Source organism: Castor canadensis, chromosome 18 (genome assembly GCF_047511655.1).
Source record: "Castor canadensis chromosome 18, mCasCan1.hap1v2, whole genome shotgun sequence".
Taxonomy (NCBI): Eukaryota; Metazoa; Chordata; class Mammalia; order Rodentia; family Castoridae; genus Castor; species Castor canadensis.
Genome location: NC_133403.1, coordinates 39,988,242 through 40,006,384, shown reverse-complemented (window position 1 = coordinate 40,006,384; position 18,143 = coordinate 39,988,242). Strand labels below are relative to the sequence as shown.

The window sequence follows — 18,143 nt, the reverse complement described above, 5'->3', positions numbered from 1 at the left end:
GCTGAGGCTATGTGCTCAGTGTTGCCGCTGGGTCGGGGTAAGCGGAGAGGGTGTCAAAGGCTGAGGGTGTTAGCTATCCAGTCCTTCCAGACTGTTTGTGAAAGCCTCATTCGAAAACAACCTTCTTGAATGGGCCAGGTAACTCAGTGAGGAGGCAGGTGACAGAAGTTGCTAAGCCAGGAGGTCAAAGAAAGGCACACGAAGCTGTTGACCTCAGGAGGGTACAGTGAGGGGCTCTTGATCTGGAATTCAAAGGCTAAATTATCTGTGAAGTTCGGAGTTTAATAAAAAAACCTCTGATAATGCTGGGTGCCAGTAGCTCACGCCTATAATCCCAGCTACTCAGGAGGCAGAGATCAGGAGGATCGGTTTGAAGCCAGCCAGCGCAAATAGTTTACCAGACCCTATCTTTAAAATACCCATCACATAAAAGGGCTGGTAGAGTGGCTCAAGGTATAGGTCCTGAGTTCAAATTCCTGTACCACAAAAAAAAAAAACTCTGATAAAGGAATATCTACCAAGATGGTCCATATGTTCCAAATAAGTTTCTGTGTATCAGCAGCAACAGAAAAAATCTAGTTGAGAGAAAATAATGAGTGGTTATAGGATGCCCCATGTGTTAGCATTCCATGACTGTAACGAAGGAAAGTTTCTCATTGGCTCACAGTTTTGGAGGTTTCATTCCATAGTCAGTTGGATCTGGTGGTTTTGGGCCTGTGGTGAGGTTGCACCTCATGGTGGGTACATGTGTTGAAGCAAAGCTGTTCACATTACAACCAGAAGGTGAGATAGAGGGAAGGGGCTAGGATCCTAATATCTCCTTCAAGGGCATATCCTGGTGACCAGAAGCCCTTCCACTAGGCCCCACTTCTTTCTCTCTCTCTCTCTCTCTCTTAAGAGTGCTGGGATTACAGGCATGTGATAACCTGCCCATCTTGGGCCTCACTTCTTAAAATTTCCACCACCTCCCAACAGTGCCAAGCTGGGGACATTCCAAATCCAAACTGTAGCATCCCAGTGAGTGTCTTAGGAGCTAGGACCGAGGTCTTTGGCCAGTGTGTGTGGGCTCCATTTCCATGCGTGCTGGTGGCACCACCATATTATTTTGTCCTTGGTGGGCCTGTGGCAAGAGTCCTATCGAGGCCTTCTTCACATTCTTCTAGTGGGGTGCACTGAAGCTAGACAGTAGAAATTTTTCCTTTTTTTTGTGGTGATGGGGATTGAACCCAGGACCTCGACAAGTACTGTGCCACTGAGCTACACCCCCAGCCCTAAAGTGAAGATTTGTAAAATCACACCACAGGTGAGATCCAAGCAGGATGGATAACAGCCTGATGACTTTTGTAATTAGAGTTCAAGCCCCAGTACCACCGAGAAAGAGAGACCCAGGTATATTTGGGTATGTTGGGGACGGGTTAGGTAGGATGGACAGGACTAGAGTTGATTTTGGTTTGGGGGCAAAGGGAGGTGTCAGAGATGGCGTGCAGCAAGGCAAGAGGACTTAGTGTCCTTGCTTCTCCCTGGAAACGCAACCATGGGATGATTTAACAGCACCCTCAAACTTGAGCTGCCCCTTTGCTCTAGGCTCTGAAAACCTGGTCATCTAACTAAATAAAGATTAGGCCTTGGCATGCCACTCACTTACAGTTTGTCAGGGCCACAGTAAGAGAGTGCCATAGCCTGTGTGGCTAAGTGACAGCAGCTGCTTGTCTCAGTCCTGGAGGCCAGAAGTCCCAGCTGTAGCTCTGCCATAGAAGCTCCTTATGGCCTCACCTCTTCCTTCCACTGCAAGGGAGCCATGTTTCTCCATGTTTTCTGGTGTCTTGCCTTCTTCTCTTTGCTCACACTTTGCCTCTTCTCATAGCATCACTCATATTTCCTCGGACATAGATCTCTTCACTCCAAGCCCAGTCTAACTCCTCCCTCACCAGGAAGCTTCCTGAACTGGATGTTCCCCAGTCCCACCTCCAGGTCCCTCTGCAGTTTGCTCTGGAAGCTGCATCAAAGGGCTTCCCTGCCTCTTGGCTTCTGGTTGGTGTCAGTTCCCTCCCTGTGGGATTGCTGCAGGTTCCTTCCTTTCTTCCTTCCTTCCTTCCTTCCTTCCTGTACTGGGGTTTGAACTCAGGGCCTACTCCACAAGCCCTTTTTTGTGAGGGTTTTTTTTTCAGATAGGGTCTCACCGAACTATTTGCCTGGTTTGCTTCAAACTGCAATCCTCCTGATCTCAGTCTCCTGAGTAGCTAGGATTACAGGTGTTCGGCTTGCAGGTTTCTAACTGTGGAAGACCACACCCTCTCTTTCTAGTGCTAGATAAGCACTCTACACTGGAGCCATGCTCCCAGCCCTTTTGTTTGTATTTTATTTTAGAGACAGGATTTTACTAACTTTGCCTGATTTGGCCTTGAATTTGAGATCTTCCTGTCTCTGCCTCCTGAGTAACTGGGATTGCAGGCATGAGCCACCATATCTGGCATCTTCTTTCTCCTTGTGTGTAGCAACTGTTCTCTCCTCTACCCCACTGTCCAAGAGGAAATAATGGCTTGTCACTGTCCCTAGGCTTGGAGTACATCTCTAGGCCTCAGTGGATTTTTCTTTAGCCCTATTCATGCTCAGAGCCTCTGTTAAACTCTCCGTTACTCAATGTGAGGGTGCCAGGGCACACTTCATTTCCTATTAAGATCATGCTGGATACACTTCCCCAGTTTCTTCTCCCTCTGAACTTCTATACTGTATTCTGCATTTTGGTTGACTGTCCTAGGCCTCCACTGGCATTTTGAGACTAGAGCTCTTGTTGATTTTTTTCCTGTCAGTACAGGATTGTTCCCAGATAGCAAGGGCCCTGAAAATAATTGTAGAATAATGAACATGGTAGCAAAATTTTCCCAGAGCTTCTAAAGATAAAATCATATCCAGGCTGTTTCATCTCTTTATTCTCTTTCACCTGTTTGCCAGATGCTTCTGATACCTCTTTGGTGATTTAATTCACTGTTTCACTTTGGTGTCCCTGTCCTGGCCAGCTGCTAAAAGAACACTAATTGGAAGAGAACTAAGATTTCCAGCACTCTCTAAGCCCTTTGTCCCTTAAGTTGAGCCACTCCCCTTTATTCTACTGGACTTGGGAAGATCTTGCACTAGAATTGATCAGCCATTATTTGTATCTTTTTACTCTAAGTTCATGACAGCATTCAGCTGAAATAACTAATAATTCAAGCCTGTAGCCAAGGATTAGGATTTCTTTTTCAATCTGATAACCTGCTCAACTGTCTGTGTTAATAACTAGAGTGACAGGCTAGAGGCATGGCTTTTGTGATAGAGCTCCTGCCTAGCAAGCTTGAGGCCCTGAGTTCCTGGGTTCATAACTCCAGTACCACCAAAAAAATAAATAAATAAATAAATAAATAAAACAAGTAAACACTTTTTAACGAAAAAAAATAATAATGCCAGTGACAAATTCTTGGAAAGCAACTGAAATAATGAAGGCTTATGCCTTTGATGGAGTCATGAGAAAGCCCAGCAGGCATTGTAATAATCATTTTCTTTCCAGAACAGTGACCAATCCCAGAGATGAGTTGTCGTGTTCTTTTTGTTATTACTGTTTTTTCCTTCTTTCTCTAATTTGGCATCATTAGAAGATGGATGCGTGTTTGATCACATGATGCTTTTAGATAATCTGCCCTTCCGATTTAGGGAAAAAATGGGCAAGATTAGGTAAAGCAGGTGGAATTTATTTTGGGGAGCTGGGGATTGAACCCAGGGCCTTGAGTTTGCTAAGCACTAATGACAAATATATGTGGTTTATAAATGCTTGTGGAATAGCTCTCCAGGGGAAAAATAAAACACAATTAAATATGAAGCCTGTAATCCTAGCTACTTGAGAGGCAGAGATTGGGAGGATTGCAGTTCAAGGCCCAAGCAAAATGTTCATGAAAACCTCATCTCAACCAATAGCTGGACACAGTGGTGTGTACCTGTCATCCCAGCTATATGGGGAAGTACAAATAGGATTGTGGTCCAGACCAACCTGGGTAAAATAACCACTGCAAAAAGGGCTGATAGAATGGCTTAAGTGGTAGAGTGCCTACCTGGCAAGTGTGAGGCCCTGAGTTCAACCTCCCCAGTACCATAAATAAATTAATAAATAAACAAATGAAGCAGTTAAGTAGCATTAGAAATTTCCTTAGCGGAAATCACTGCAGCTCCCTGGTCCCATAGTTTTTTGTCTGTAAGCCCAGAGTCTGGGTGGGGTTGGGCATTTGTCTGGTCTGTTTTTTCCTTCCCCACTCCAGGAAGTGGGCAAGGAGAGGATGATGGAGAATGGGTGTCAGGACTTGGGCTGTAGCTCAGTGGTAAGAGCGCTTGCCTGGCAAGTGTGCAGCCCAGGGTTCCAGCCCCAGCACACACACACACAAACAAGAAAGAATGGACATCAAATATTTTGTTATTATTCAAAATAAGCCTATAAACAAACATTTATTCAGGTTTGAAATTTTACTGTGAATAATTTGCTAATTTACTAGGCTTTTTTTTGTGTATATGTGTGTGTTTGTGGTACTGGGGTTTGAACTCAGGGCCTCACGCTTGCTAGACAGGTACTCTACCACTTGAGCCACTCTGCCAGTTCTTTTTTGTGTTGGTTTTCTTTACTTTTTTTGTGTGGTACTGAGGTTTTAACTGAGAGCTTACACCTTGAACCTCTCCATCAGCCTTTTTTTTTTGTGAAGGATTTTTTCGAGATAAGGTCTCAGGAACTATTTGCTTGGGCTGGCTTCGAACCATGATACTCCTGATCTCTGGCTCCTGAACAACTAGGATTACATGTGTCAGCCACTGGCACCCAGCTGTAGACAAGGTTTTTATTAAGCTAGTAGAAGGCATAGATTCTTGAACCACCCATGCCTGGCTTTTTTTCTTTCTTTTTTTTTTTTTTGAAGCAGCCCAGGCTGGCCTTGAATTCCAGATTCTCTTGCCTCTACCGTCTGAGTGCTAGGATTACAGGCATAAGCCACCACAACCAGCCTACTGGTTCTTAAGACTATATAAAAGCTGATGAGACGAGACATTAACTTACTGTCCTGAGGAAGACACAAACACATAAACTATAGGGGCTGGGGGCGGAGCTCTGGGATAGGGTATTTAGCATTTTCAAGGCCCTAGGTTTAATCCTTAGCACCAAAAAAAAAAAAAAAAAAACCCATAATAAAATCAAAGAGTGGGACCTAAGAGGAATGTAAACTAAAAGCTGTGTGATCCCAGAGACAGAAGAAATGCTTACCTATGGGATGCTAGACAGAATTTTGGGAAAGCCATGGTCATTTCTTCTTTCCTCCCTTTAAAGAATAGAGAAGAATGTGGAGAGACCTTTCTGATGGCCTTTTATGACTTTTTATTTTCATATTAGGAAGAATTCATGAATACATGACTTACTCATAATCAAAATCCATTTTGACTAGCACTCCCAATTTTGGACTTTTCATCATTGATTACCCTAATCCTTTCCTCATCTTAATCAATTTGCAGTTGATGTTTCCAGGTGTTTTACTGTAGAGTAACATACATCTATCAAACATGAATCAACAGAATATGTAGAGTGTCATTTACAGATGTGTATTTAATATAAATGATAGGTTTTGTGCATACCTTTCTCTCTTTCTTGCAGTACTGGGGCAAGCACTCTATCACTTGAGCCACATCTCCAGTCAAGGGAACATTCTTGAGGTCTCATGAAGTCTCTGGTCTGATGGGCAGTCCAGAAAATTCAGTGACACCCAGAGAGAAAGCAGGGAGTGGGTGGTGCCTGTGACCAAGGAGGACTTGTCATTGGGTCCTCCTGGCTCAAGGAGGCACCTATTGTCATCACCTTTGGGAGCTTTCTAAAAACATGAGCGGGTTCTGGCTCTGTGGAGCAGGGACAGTGTCCAGTTCTTCAGGTCACTCATGATGAGGTAGAGGTGGAGAGAGGACCAGCAGAGATACCATGTAGGCAATACATTTTAAGGTGGTAAGAGATGGCATAATTCTTTTTGTTTGGTTTTATTTTTGCGGTACTGGGGTTTGAACTCAAGGCAGTCGCTCTACCACTTGAGCCACATCCCCAGTTCTCACAATTCTTATTTTATATACATTCTGGCATTCTGGCACACCATTAATACAGACAGATGTCAGATAATTGTGTGCACTGGTTAACTAAAGGAAACTTGATGAACGAGGCAGAGAAGGAAGAAGCTCTTTGCAGTCTTTGCAAGGGTCAGCACTGGATTCCTGAGAGGTGTCACAATAGTGGCTAGTGGAGCCTTTTACTGTTTGGCGAACTCCAGCACCTTACAGTTGACCCTGGACAGATCAGGCAACAGGCTGGCCATTCCAAACCAGACCTGCCCTCCTTGGGAATGAATTTGAACGGAGAATACAGAATTTATAAAATCTAGTAAGAGAGAAGTCTGAGTGTAGCACTTGGATTATGACACCAGTCCTGTTTGGCATCTTCCTTTCTTACCTCCATTACCATCCAGTGTGAGGCACTGAAGTGGCATGGTTAAGAGCCCTGGTATGAGTTGCCCACAGGGTCAGAGCTGGGTCTTTCCACTTCCTAGCAGCAGTGTGCCTCAGTTTCCTTATCTGTAAAATGGGTACAAAGTACACTGTTTAAACTATATCTACCCTGTGGCCTTAAATGAGATATCGTGTCCATAGTACACTTAGTCCTGGGCCTGGGCCTTGGAATATGCTCAGTAACAATCAGCTGTGTTACGTCTTGAACCTCACAGGGGGGGCTCTCTTTTGATGGTGTTAGAGAAAGGATTCTTGGCTTGAGAACTACTTCCTAGTTTTCTTTGGGTCTCCATAACCTTACATGCGTGTATGTCCTGGGGAAGTGTGGCAAGAACTCTTCCAGATCTGAAATGGTCTAAGGGAAAGGAATGAGGTTTGTGTTCACACTTTCCCTTGCTCCTCTTTGAGCCATGATAATGGAGAACTGTGTCATTTCACTTTCTTAAATACTGGAAGTGAGTTTTTGAGAGTCCTCAAAGGAAATCAGCCCCAGGCCAGTTCTATCGAATAGACTTGCTCAGTATTCTTAACAGAGAGAACTGTTAAGTAGGAGGACTCCATGTTCAAGGCCAGCCTGAGGAAGGGAAAAAAACCCCTAAAGATCTGTGAGAAAAATTTAAAAATTTTGCTGTCAGACATTACCTTTTTTCTTTTTCTTTTTTGGTTGGTTTGCACTCATGGTTTTGAACTTGCAAATCAGGAGCTCTACTGCTTAAGCCACACTCCAGGCCATTTTGCTCTGGTTATTTTGGAGATGAGGTCTAGAGAACTGTTTTTCTGGCTGGCCTCGAGCTTTGATCCTCCCAACCTCAGCCTTCTAAGTAGCTAGGATTACAGGTGTGAGCCATCAGCCCTTGGTCAGCATTTATTCTTGATGTTTTTATGTCATTTGGTTGTGTCTGTGCCCATGCAGGTTTGATCATTTGCAATGAAGGGAATGCATGGTTTGCTTTGTTTTTTGTTTTGTTTTATTTTTTGCAGTTCTGGGGATGGAACCCAGGGCTACAGGCATGCTAGGCAAGTGCTCTACCGCTGAGCTTCTGCACCCTAAGCCCCATGGTTTGCATTTTATCAGCCCCTTCCAACTCCTGTAGAGGGCTTCCTGATGGGTGGGGTAGTTCCTAAGAGCTCAGAGACAGACTTCAGTCCAGACAAGGTAGCTTTTAAAAAAAAAAAAAAGCTGGTACTGGGATGGAGGCATGACTCAAGCAGTAGAGGGCCTGCCTAGCACGTGTGAAGTCCTAAGTTTAAATATCAATTCCTCCCTCCACCCCAAAAAAAGTTGGTACCTTTGGGGGTTAAAGATTTGGGGGTAGGTGTTCTTTTCCTGTTGTGTTTTTGTTGTAACCTTGAGTGAACTGTGAAAAAAATAGAAGAGAGAAGGAAAACTCAGCAGTTATGTTTCAGTAAAGAGCAACTCTGCTAGGATTTTTTCCATAGTGTCAGTGGGTGTATAAATTTCAGACAGATTTTAAAATCCACTCAGTGAAACTGACATCCCTGCTTATTCACTCTTCCCTACTCTGCTAGAAGCCTCAAGAGTGTTATTTACAACACATTCTGCTTTCTTTGAAAGCCCAGTCCATGTCCAGCCTGTTGGATCCTCTTGTTCTCTCTAGATTTCGTGGCCAGTGGCCTGGACATGGGTAACAGTTGGATGGTGGTGGCAGATTTGGTCACCTGACTTCATAGCTAATGGGCTTATTATTGGGAAAGCCTCTGGTCTCTTCAGGTTCCCTCTCCCCTGTAACTCATCCCATTTTATAGATGGAGGCACTGAGCAGGTACCAGCATGCGTAGCTAGTGTCACCTTGGACAAGTGGATGATATGTGTGCCAACTGCCCAGTGAAGTCATGTTGCTTTGTGACTGGTGTTTAACTACAGTTTTGGTGCCTGTAACAGCATTGGTCATTCTGGCTAAAGGTCATGAGCTCTTCTTTCAGAATAAGGGCTACTGGCGTAAGTGCCTGATAGACTTTCTTTTGCAATAAAGATCAGTCTAGGTTTCTAGCAACAATTTTCTGTGGCAGTGGCCTGCTTTTGGAGTAAGTACTAGGAACCTTCATAGTTTTAAGAATTCAGAAACCCACACCTTCCGGGCCAGCCTAGGGAGTACCGAGCTGTGGCTTGCAGTGCCTCAGCCCTTCTGAGGTCAGCTCCTGGGCACCGCAGGAAGGAGGGAGGGTTCCAGTCCAAGGGGGTGGGGCGCCCACCTCACGGCAGGGTCCGAGCTTCTGACAGCCCCCAAGTCAGGCGACAAGAGCCAGCACTGCCCCACGTTTGACGCTGCATCTCGACCTTGGAAAGGTAAACCGGAGAGCCAAGAGGTCAGCCGCTGGCCGGGCCAAACCCAGCCACCCGCATTTGGGGAAACCAGGACCCCAGATCTTATCCAGACTGGTGGGCCAGCAGCTCTGGGTAGGGGCTGGGCTGTCGGACTCCAGGCATCAGGTCCTGATCTCAGAGCGTATGCAAAGCCTGTAGCTCAGGTGCCCACTACAGGGGGGCCTAGGAGTCGGTACCTGGCGCAGCTAATAGGGCTGTCCCCCTCCGGCGGCCTGTGCGCGCCGGGGCTCCCGCGGGACGCCCCGCAGGACCACACAAAAGACCCCACCCCAGGCCGGGCGTGCATTTCCTGTTGCAGCGGCAACGGCGGCGTGCAGCCACCCATGTGCATCCCGTGGCGCGCGGGCCGGGCCGGGCGGGGCGCGGGGCACGCCCCCACGCAGCCCCAGTCCCCGCGCGCCGGCCTCGAGGGGCCGCCCTCGGTGGGCCCGCCCCCGTGTCACCGCAGGCCGGGCTCCCTTTGTGTGCGGCCCGAACGCCGCGGCCGCGCCATTGGCCCGCCCGCCCGGGGGGCCAGCCCCTTCCTGGCTCGCCTCATGCATATGCATGAGCGCCCCGGCCCTCCCCGCGCCGGCCCCTCCCCGCCCCCTCCCGCGCGGGCGTGCGAGGCGCGCGGCGGCTCCCTCCTCGCGGCGCGGGAGCCCGAGCCCGAGCCCGAGCCAGGGCGAGCCGAGCCTGCTCCCGGCGGGCGGCGGCGGCGGCGCCGCTCCGGCCATGTCAGCGCGCTCGAGCCTGGGCCCACCATGAGCCATGGCCATGTCCGTGAGCGCCGAGGACGACGACTATGAATCGGAGCCGGACCAGGTCGGCGGCCCGGGGTGGGGCTGAGGGAGGGACCCTCCACCCGACCTCCCGACCGCCTGCCTGACGCGCCGAGGGCGGCCGCGACGCCGCCGCCGCTGCCGCGATGTAGAGAAAGTTTTGCAGCCGCTGCCGCCGGCAGGGCCGCCAGGGCCGAGCCCGAGCTGAGCGTGGAGGAGCGCGGCAGGCCGGCGGGCCCGCAGCCGGCGCGGGCAGGGGGCGTGTGCGGGCGACGGGCGGGCCGGCGGGCGGGCGTGCGCACGGGTGGCCCCGGGCGCCGCAGGGACAATGTGGGCCGCCGGGCCTCGCCGTCGGGCGGGCCTGTCGGGCGCGGGCCACGGCCCCGCGGGCAAGTTGCGGGTGGCCGCGGGGCGCACCGCGCCCTCTCCGGTGCCCTCGCCCCGCGTCCCACGCGCGTACCGGCCGCCCGGGTCGCACCCGGACCTGCGGCGCCGGCGCCTCCTTCCTTTCTGCTGGCAAAGTTGCAACCGGGACCCTCGGCCTCCGAGCTGGAGGACGCCCGCGGCCCGTGGGCCCGACGGCCCGAGCTTTTGTCTGGGCGCCGCGCGCTCGCCGTGGGCAGCGGGGACAGGAAGGGGTGCGAGCCGCGGCCGGCGCGGGCCATCCGGAACCCGGCGAGTGCGCTCGGCCGCCGCGGCGGCGGAGGAAGCCCTGACCCCAGATGGCACGGTTCGGCCTCGGTCGGATTTAGAAGTAAAAGGACCTCTCTTGGGATCCGGGGGTAGAAATCTGCGTGTAAAACAAAGCCGTGGGCGTGTTGACGGCGTGGATTTACTCTGGGGCGGGGGAAGAGAGTTGAGGTTTTACCAAGTATAATCTGCAAAATAATAATCACAGGAAAAACACAGGCCAGGTAGACTTGGCCAAGCAATCGCGAATGGGATGGGTTGAGTTCTGATGTGGGCATTGGACCGCCTGGGTGAATGTGATGCTTGTTTGCAATCCTGGTGCATTTCTTCCGTGGAATAAAGATGTTTTGCAATGTTCAAGTCAAAATGTGGGAACTTTTTTTTTTCTTCTCAACGTGAGGCGTCATTGAGGAAGTACTAGATAGATAGGCTTGCTCTTAAGTCGGATCCTGTGTATTAAGTGGTTTCATTTAACAAAGTTCAGTTTTTCGGTTTCTTGGTTCTGTCTGTTTTTCAAGGCTGTATCTCCTAGTCGTTTGGGTTGCATGAACCCAGGACAATTCAAGTGGTTTGGGCATGGAACTTTTATTCCCTAGGTAGCTCTCTATGTGTGAGTGGCTCTCAGATTCTTGTTACATAGTTCACACCTCAACTCACGGTTTGAACGTTTGCGGGTCAGTTTGGGACTAACTAACCCTGCCAACACTTTAGCATTCCCCTGGCATCTGGTCATCCTGGGATGTCGACATTCACTTCGGAGTGGGCTTGAGGTTCCTCTTACCTGGTTTTTAAAAATTTGGTCACACCCTATGGCCTGTGGGAGATACAATCTTTGACACTGCAGGGGACAAGACTTAGTATGTCTCCGGGCTTAAGAACAGGTTTCAGGTCCTGCCACTCCTGAGCCAGACTACCATTAGAAGGGAGCCTCACTCCTACAGTCTGGTAGTTTTCTTCCTCCTGGCATGGGTCAGCCAGGTGTGGCACTTTCCAGAACTGATAGCAACAAACGTTCTCTCCAAGTTTCCCTGTTCATTTTAAGATGATTTTTCTCCCCCTCACATTCATTGAGGAAGACAATGTTTAAGCCAGGGCCCTGGGCAGCATTTTTTTTTTTTCTCATATTCTCTCGCAGGAGTGATGTCAGCTTCACACATGGGGACATTCCAGGCTGTGGCCCACTGCCCTTTGCCTCCCCCGACACTTCAGCAATTTTCTCAGCCCAGGGATTCTTCTTTAGGCCTGAGAAGAATGGTTTCCCCTGAGGACAGACGGCACCTGCTACTTCCTATCTGAAGGCACCAGGCCTAGCTCTTATTGAATCTCTCTCTCCCAGTCCCTCTGCCCCCCTCTACTGGAGGGATGGGTTTGGCACCAAAGGCTGCCGCCCTTCATGAGGATGATGAACATGCAAGCCTATACTTGGCCACCTGCTACATGGAAGGATTCTGGAGGGGGACTTATTGGGGAGTTGTTATCAGCTGGGTGGGGCCTCATCAGAGTTCTGGTTGTCCTGCCTAAAAAATACACACTTCTCTCGTCCCCACCTGAGACTGGTCTCCAGTCCTAGGCAGTGTCAGGCTTCTTTAGGCATGTCCTGTTGGGCTGACCTGTCTACCTTCACCTTTCTCTACAGCCACCCAGGTTTCCCCAGGTGGAACAGCTAGGGGATGATGGCCAGTGTGTCATGGTGGCAGGGGACTCCCTGCTTGTTCTTGCTGGTGTGCACCTTAACAGAGCCTTCTTCTCCAATAGAGAATGTGTGAGGAGGTGCCCCTTAGGAGCTGTCAGTGAAAAGAGTTTTCATTCCATCCTGAAGTACTTTTTTTTTTTTTTTTTTGGCAGTACTGGCATTTGAACTCAGAGCCTCATGCTTGCTAGGCAGGCACTCTACCACTTCAGCCACTCCTCTAGGGCTTTGTTGGTGTTGGGTATTTTTTCATCATAGAGTGTCACAAACTATTTGTGCATCCTAGAGTCTTTCGGGTTTTTTCAGTGCTGGAGTTTGAGCTCAGGGCCTACACCCTGAGACACTCCATCAGGCCATTTTTGTGATTGTTTTTTTGTTTGCTTGTTTTTTGAGATAGGGTGTCTTGAATTATTTGACTGGGTTGACTTTCATCCTCAATCCTCCTGATCTCTGCCTCCTGAGTAGCTAGGATTACAGGCGTGAGCCACTGGTGCCTGGACCTGGAGTACTTTTTTAACCCCTGAAATGAAAACAGCTTGCTTTTGTTTTTGGTGGGTAGCACTCTACCACTCGAGCCATACCTCCTGTCCATTTTACTCTGGTTATTTTGGAGATGAGGGGGGTGTCGCTCAAATCATTTGTCTGGGCTGGTCTCGAACCATGATCCTTCTGATCTCTGCCTCCTGAGTAGCTAGAATTACAAGTGTGAGCCACCAGCACCTGGCTGAAAATAGCTTTGTTCCTTTGTTTCCCCAATAAAAATAACTACAAGTTGTTGAGAACAATAATAATTAGGGAAATAAGGGAAAGAAAATCTCAAAAATTTGTGTGGTCAAACCACTGTGTTACCTATCCAGTTTAACTTCCTAAATAGTGAAATTTTAAGACAGGAGTCCCTGAGTCTTCCTGAAAATGTAGGGGAAAGTTAGTGACTCTGTGTCTATGTGCATATTTCTGGGGGAAAGAGTCGTAGCTTTCCTCAGAATCTCCAGAGGTGCCCCTATCCCCTAGGCGTTCTGTGTTTTTATTCTCTTGTTTCTTATCCTCAGAACATAAACAAACCAGGGCCTCCCTGGAGTCTGCAGGTGTGTGTTCAGGAGCCCACACACTTGTCAAATCTAGCTTTTTCTAGGATGGCCATTATGCTAGGAGATTTGAAGAAAGACAACCCTTGGTATAAATAAGACTATGTTGTGCAGCAGGATGCAACATTAGCATGTCCAAAGAAACTTGTGGAGTAAAATGTTAGTAATGCTGTTGTTAAGGATAGTTTGATGGAAAATTTAGAGAAGTTTTGTTTTTATTGTTGTTTGGCGGTACTGGGGATTGAACCCAAGGCTTTGTGTATGTAGGCAAGTATCTACCACTTGAGCCAAGTTCCCAGCCCTGGTGAAAACCTTAGAACTGTCTTTAACTGTAAAAACATTTAGGTAGTACCGGGTGCCAGTGGCTCATGCCTGTAATCCTAGCTACTCAGGAGGCAGAGATCAGGAGGATCACAGTTCAAAGCCAGCCTGGGGAAACAGTTTGTGAGACCCTATCTCGAAAAAACCCAACACGAAAAAGGGCTGGTGGAGTGGCTCAAGGTGTAGGCTCTGAGTTCAAACCCTAATACCACAAAAAGCCAAACAATAACAGTAAAAATAAATTAAATAAATAAATAGGTACATTTAATTGTTTTTCTCACATCTCTTGACAGTGGAAACTCTTGACCTCTCCCTTCTTGAGACTCCTCCCTGGCTCCTGATTCACAGCCTCCTGCTGCTCTTTGGCCATTCCTCAATGGGTCACTATTTCCTGCCTTCACCTTAAGTGTTTTTGATCTTGAGGATACTGTTGAAGCCTCTTCACTGCCCATTCCCCTTGAGAGCCCATGGATGTAACATAATTTAACACTCCTGCCATGTTGGCTCCCAAATGTTTATTTTACCTTCCTGGTGGTCCCTTTGGTTTCTTAGACTCCCCATGTCCACGGCAGTGCCATTGTTCCCCTCTTCTCCTAAGCCGCCTTATTCCTCCTTTTGCTCAGGCCAGAAATCTCACAGTCTTCCAGGATTCTTCCTGCCTGCATTCCTAGTCACCCCAGTCTAAAACTGGATCTGTGCTAAAACATCTGAATTGTCTCTTCCTGTCCTCCTATCTGTTGTGTCTGTTCATGACCTCATTATCTTCAGCTGCTCTCTGCCTTTATTTTGTCTTGCCCAAGAAATATCCACTCAACACACTATTGGCAGGACACAGTCCTACTGCTCCTGTGAGTGAATTCCTTTGGTGGCACTGGGGCTTGAACTCAGAGCTTCACCCTTGCTAAGTAGGTACTCTACTACTTGAGCCACTCCAACAGCCCCTTTTTTGTGTGTTGGTTATTTTCGAAATAGGATCCTGTGAACTGTTTGCCCAGGGCTAGCTTCAAACCTCAGTCCTCCTGATCTCTGCCTCCTGAGTAGCTAGGATTGCAGGCATAAGCCACCAGCACCTGGCCTTTTTGTACTCTGTAACAGAGCACATTTCCCTGGTAGGGCAGATTAGGCTCCTTTCACCTCAGAGCTGTTTTCCAGCAACTGTGTTGAGCTATTTCCAGTTACTTGAATGTGTTGTGTAGTTTCACATCTCTGTCTTACTTTCCTTCTGCCTTAACTGTCCATTCCCAACCACACCCCCACTCCTGGCCTACAGAGTCCTGTTCTTCCTTTTAAGGCTAGCCTAGTCACTAGCTGCTGTGGTCTGGGTGCTTTTCCTCACCTGCCTTTCCCATGAGTTGAGGCATTTCTTCTGGGTCAGTATGCCAGGGTCCAGGCTTAGAGCTCTTAGCTTTGTCATTTATTGGCAGATTGACATTGGGCAGATTATTTAACTGTATTGTGCCTCAGTTTTCTCATTTGTAAATGGAGATAATTCCTACCTTCTATGTTGTTGATGCAAACATTGAAAAGAATGACTAGCACTTCAGTCAGTGCTAGCTTGTGATAGTATCATGTGGTTACATTTCTTTCTCCCTGCAGACTGCCATGCCTTTTAAGAGTACGGAGTAGATCTTACTCATCTCTGTAGTCCCAACACTTAGCATTGGTTCTGGTACATTCACAGCCAAAAAACAGTTGGGTGGGCGGAGAGGTGGGTGAAGGTGTGAATGAGGGGGGTTAATGAATGAGTCCCCTGTTCAGATCACACACTGTATTACCTAGTGATGCAAAGCATCTTTTCCTGTGCTTATTGGCCATTTGTATATCTGGTTTTTTTTGTTTTTTGTTCTTTGTTTTTGAGAAATAGCTATTTATTGTCCTTTGTGTTTTTTGTAGTGAAAGTGACAGCAAAGTTTATTTGGAAAGGAATACACTTTCAAGTAGGTCATCTATCAAGAGAGAGTGAGAATGAACCCTTTGCCCATTTTTGAATTGGCATTTTTGTCTTTTATTGTTGAGCTGTTACTGTTAGGGTTTTTTTCTTTTGAGACATGGTCTCCCTTTGTAGCCCAGACTGGCCTCGAGTTTGTGATGCTCTTTTCTATACCTTCCAAGTGCTGGGATTATAGGCATGCACCACCACACCCAGCTAGAATTCTTCATATAGTCTGATACTAGCTCTTTACTAGATAGATGATTTGCAGATATGTTCTACTGTTCTATGGGGTTTTGTTTGTTTGTTTTTGGCAGTACTGGGTCTTGACTCAGTGCCTTCACCTTGAGCTACTCTACCAGCCCTTTTTTGTGATGGGTTTTTTTTGAGATAGGATCTCAAGAACTCTTTGCCCAGGCTGGCTTCCTGATCTCTGCTTCCTGAGTAGCTAGGATTACAGGAGTGAGCCACCAGCACCCAGCCATGTTCTGTGGGTTTTTTCACAAAACTAATTTTGATGAGGTCTAATATACCATTTTTGTTTTGTTACTTTTGTTGTCATATCCAAGAAGCCATTGCCTGGTCCAAAGTCATGGAAATTTATACCTATGTGGGGTTTTTTTTGTTGGTTTGTTTTGGGTTTTTTAGTGGTTTTTTTTTTTTGGGGGGGTGGTGGTACTGCACTGGGGTTTGAACTCGAGGCCTCATGCTTACTAGGCAGGTGCTCTATTACTTGAGTCAATCCATCAGCCTTTTTTTGGTATGTGTGTGTTGGATATTTTTAATATAGGGTCTCTCAAAACTATTTGCCCAAGCCGACTTCAAACCATGATCCTCTTAATCTCTATCTCCTGAGTAGCTAGGATTACAGGCATGAGCCACTGATAACCTGGCTACACCTATTTTCTTTCTTTTTTTTTTTTTGGCAGTAGTGGGGTTTGAACTTAGGGCCTCACAACTGCTGCTAGGTTGTAACTGTACCACCTACCTTTTTTGTGTTGCATATTTTCAATATAGGGGCTTCCAAACTATTTTCTGGGGCTGGCTTCGAACCTTGATCCTCCTGATCTCTGCCTCCTGAGTAGCTAAGATTACAGGCATTAGTTACGAGCATCCAGCTATACTTGTTTTCTTCTTATAAGTTTTATTGTGGGTTGGTGGAGTGGCTCAAGTGGAAGAGCGCCTGCCTAGTAAGCATGAGCTCAAACACCAGAACTGCCCAAAAAAAAAAAAAAAATTGTTTCTAGCTCTGTTTAGATCTTTGATTTGTTTTTTTCTTTAATCTGTTTTTGAGTTAACTTTTGTATGTGGTATGAGATAGCAGTATGTCTTTTACATATTGATATCCACTTGTCTGAGTACCATATGTTAAAAAAAATTTTTTACGTGGTACTAGTTTGAATTCAGGGCTTCATGCTTGCAAACCAGGTACTCTACCACTTGGGCCATGTCTTCAGTCCATTTTATTCTGGTTATTTTGGAGATGATGTCTTTTGGACTGTTTGCCCAGACTGACCTTGATCTACAATCCTCTTGATCTCAGCCTCCTGAGTAGTTAGAATTACAGGCTTAAGCCACTGTAGCCATTCTTTAAAAACCAAATTTAAAAGGCAAATTAAAAAAAAATTGTCTTTGCCATCTTTGTTGAAAATCAGTTGGCAAATTAATTAATTCAAAAACTAGCTTATTTCTGGAGTACGGCAGTGATTTTCACCCACTGAATATGTTTGTCCTTAGGCCAGCACCGTGCTGCCATGCTGTCTGTGTACTGTAGCTTCGTAATAAGTTAGGTTTGAAATCGGGATGTTTGAGTCCTTCACTTGGGACGGTTTGTTTTTTAGGGGTTTTTTTTGGTGCTGAGAGTTGAACCCAGGGCCTCATGCATCCTAATTACATGTTCTGCCACTGAGCTATTTCCAGCCCTGACTTTTTTTTTTAATTGGCAGTACTGGAGTTTGAACTCAGGGCCTTGGACTTGCTAGGCAGGTGCTGTACTTCTTTTTGCTTTAATTATTTTTCTAATAGGGTCTTGAGTTTTTTGTCAGGGAACAACCTGGACCTTGATCCTCCTACCAGTGCCTCCGGTGTAACTGGAATTGATTAAAGTACCATCATACTTGGCTTGTTAGTTAAGGTGGGATCTCTCTAATGTTTTGCCCAAGCTGGTCTTGAGTTCAGTTTTTCTGATCTCTGCTTCCTGAGAAGCTGGGATTATAGAAGTGCACCACAACATCTGTCAACTTGTTCTTTAAAGTTGTTTTGGCAGAGTATCTTGCCAGTTGCACATGAATTTGGGGATCAGTTTGTCAATTTCTGCAAAAAAAGTTGTTTTTTTTGTTTTGTTTTGTTTTTTGTGGTGCTGGGGATCAAACCCTGGGCCTTCTGTGTGCTAGGCTGCCCCAACCCCTAGTAGGGATTGCATTGGAGATCACTCTGGAGAGTGTATCCATCTAGTCTTCTAATTCATGAACAAAGATGCTTTGCATTAATTTATATTGATCTAAGTAGTTTTAATCCAGTATTTTAGAGAGGAAGGACTGTGAAAGTTTAACCCATGAGTTTTCTGGAAGATGGGAAGAACTCATAATGAACTGAGTAAATGAACAAAGCACCTTGGTTGTATTTCCTTTAAGGGAGATTTGTTTGAATTGCTCATGGAGAAAAAAAGGTATTAGAATACTGACATGTGTGTGTGTGTTCCAGGTGTTTCTAACCTTTTGTAGCTAGATGAGGATGTAGATAGAGTTGGGGCATGGATTTGTAAGTGACT

General features: G+C 46.9%; 1 protein-coding gene across 15 annotated transcripts in view; it reads left to right on the top strand.

Annotated features, from left to right (window-relative positions):
• The window catches only part of Kdm2b (lysine demethylase 2B), a 117,138-nt gene that overhangs the window by 79,244 nt on the left and 19,751 nt on the right, over positions 1-18,143 (top strand). For 3 of the 15 annotated variants that reach the window (XM_074060582.1, XM_020163678.2, XM_074060581.1), the window contains exon 1: positions 9,541-9,700. The exons of the other annotated variants lie outside the window; for them this stretch is intronic. In XM_074060582.1, coding sequence (XP_073916683.1) covers positions 9,647-9,700 — 54 coding nt within the window. In that variant the 5' untranslated portion in view covers positions 9,541-9,646. Of the gene's footprint in view, positions 1-9,540; positions 9,701-18,143 lie in introns of those variants that run through there. 15 annotated transcript variants of the gene reach the window in all.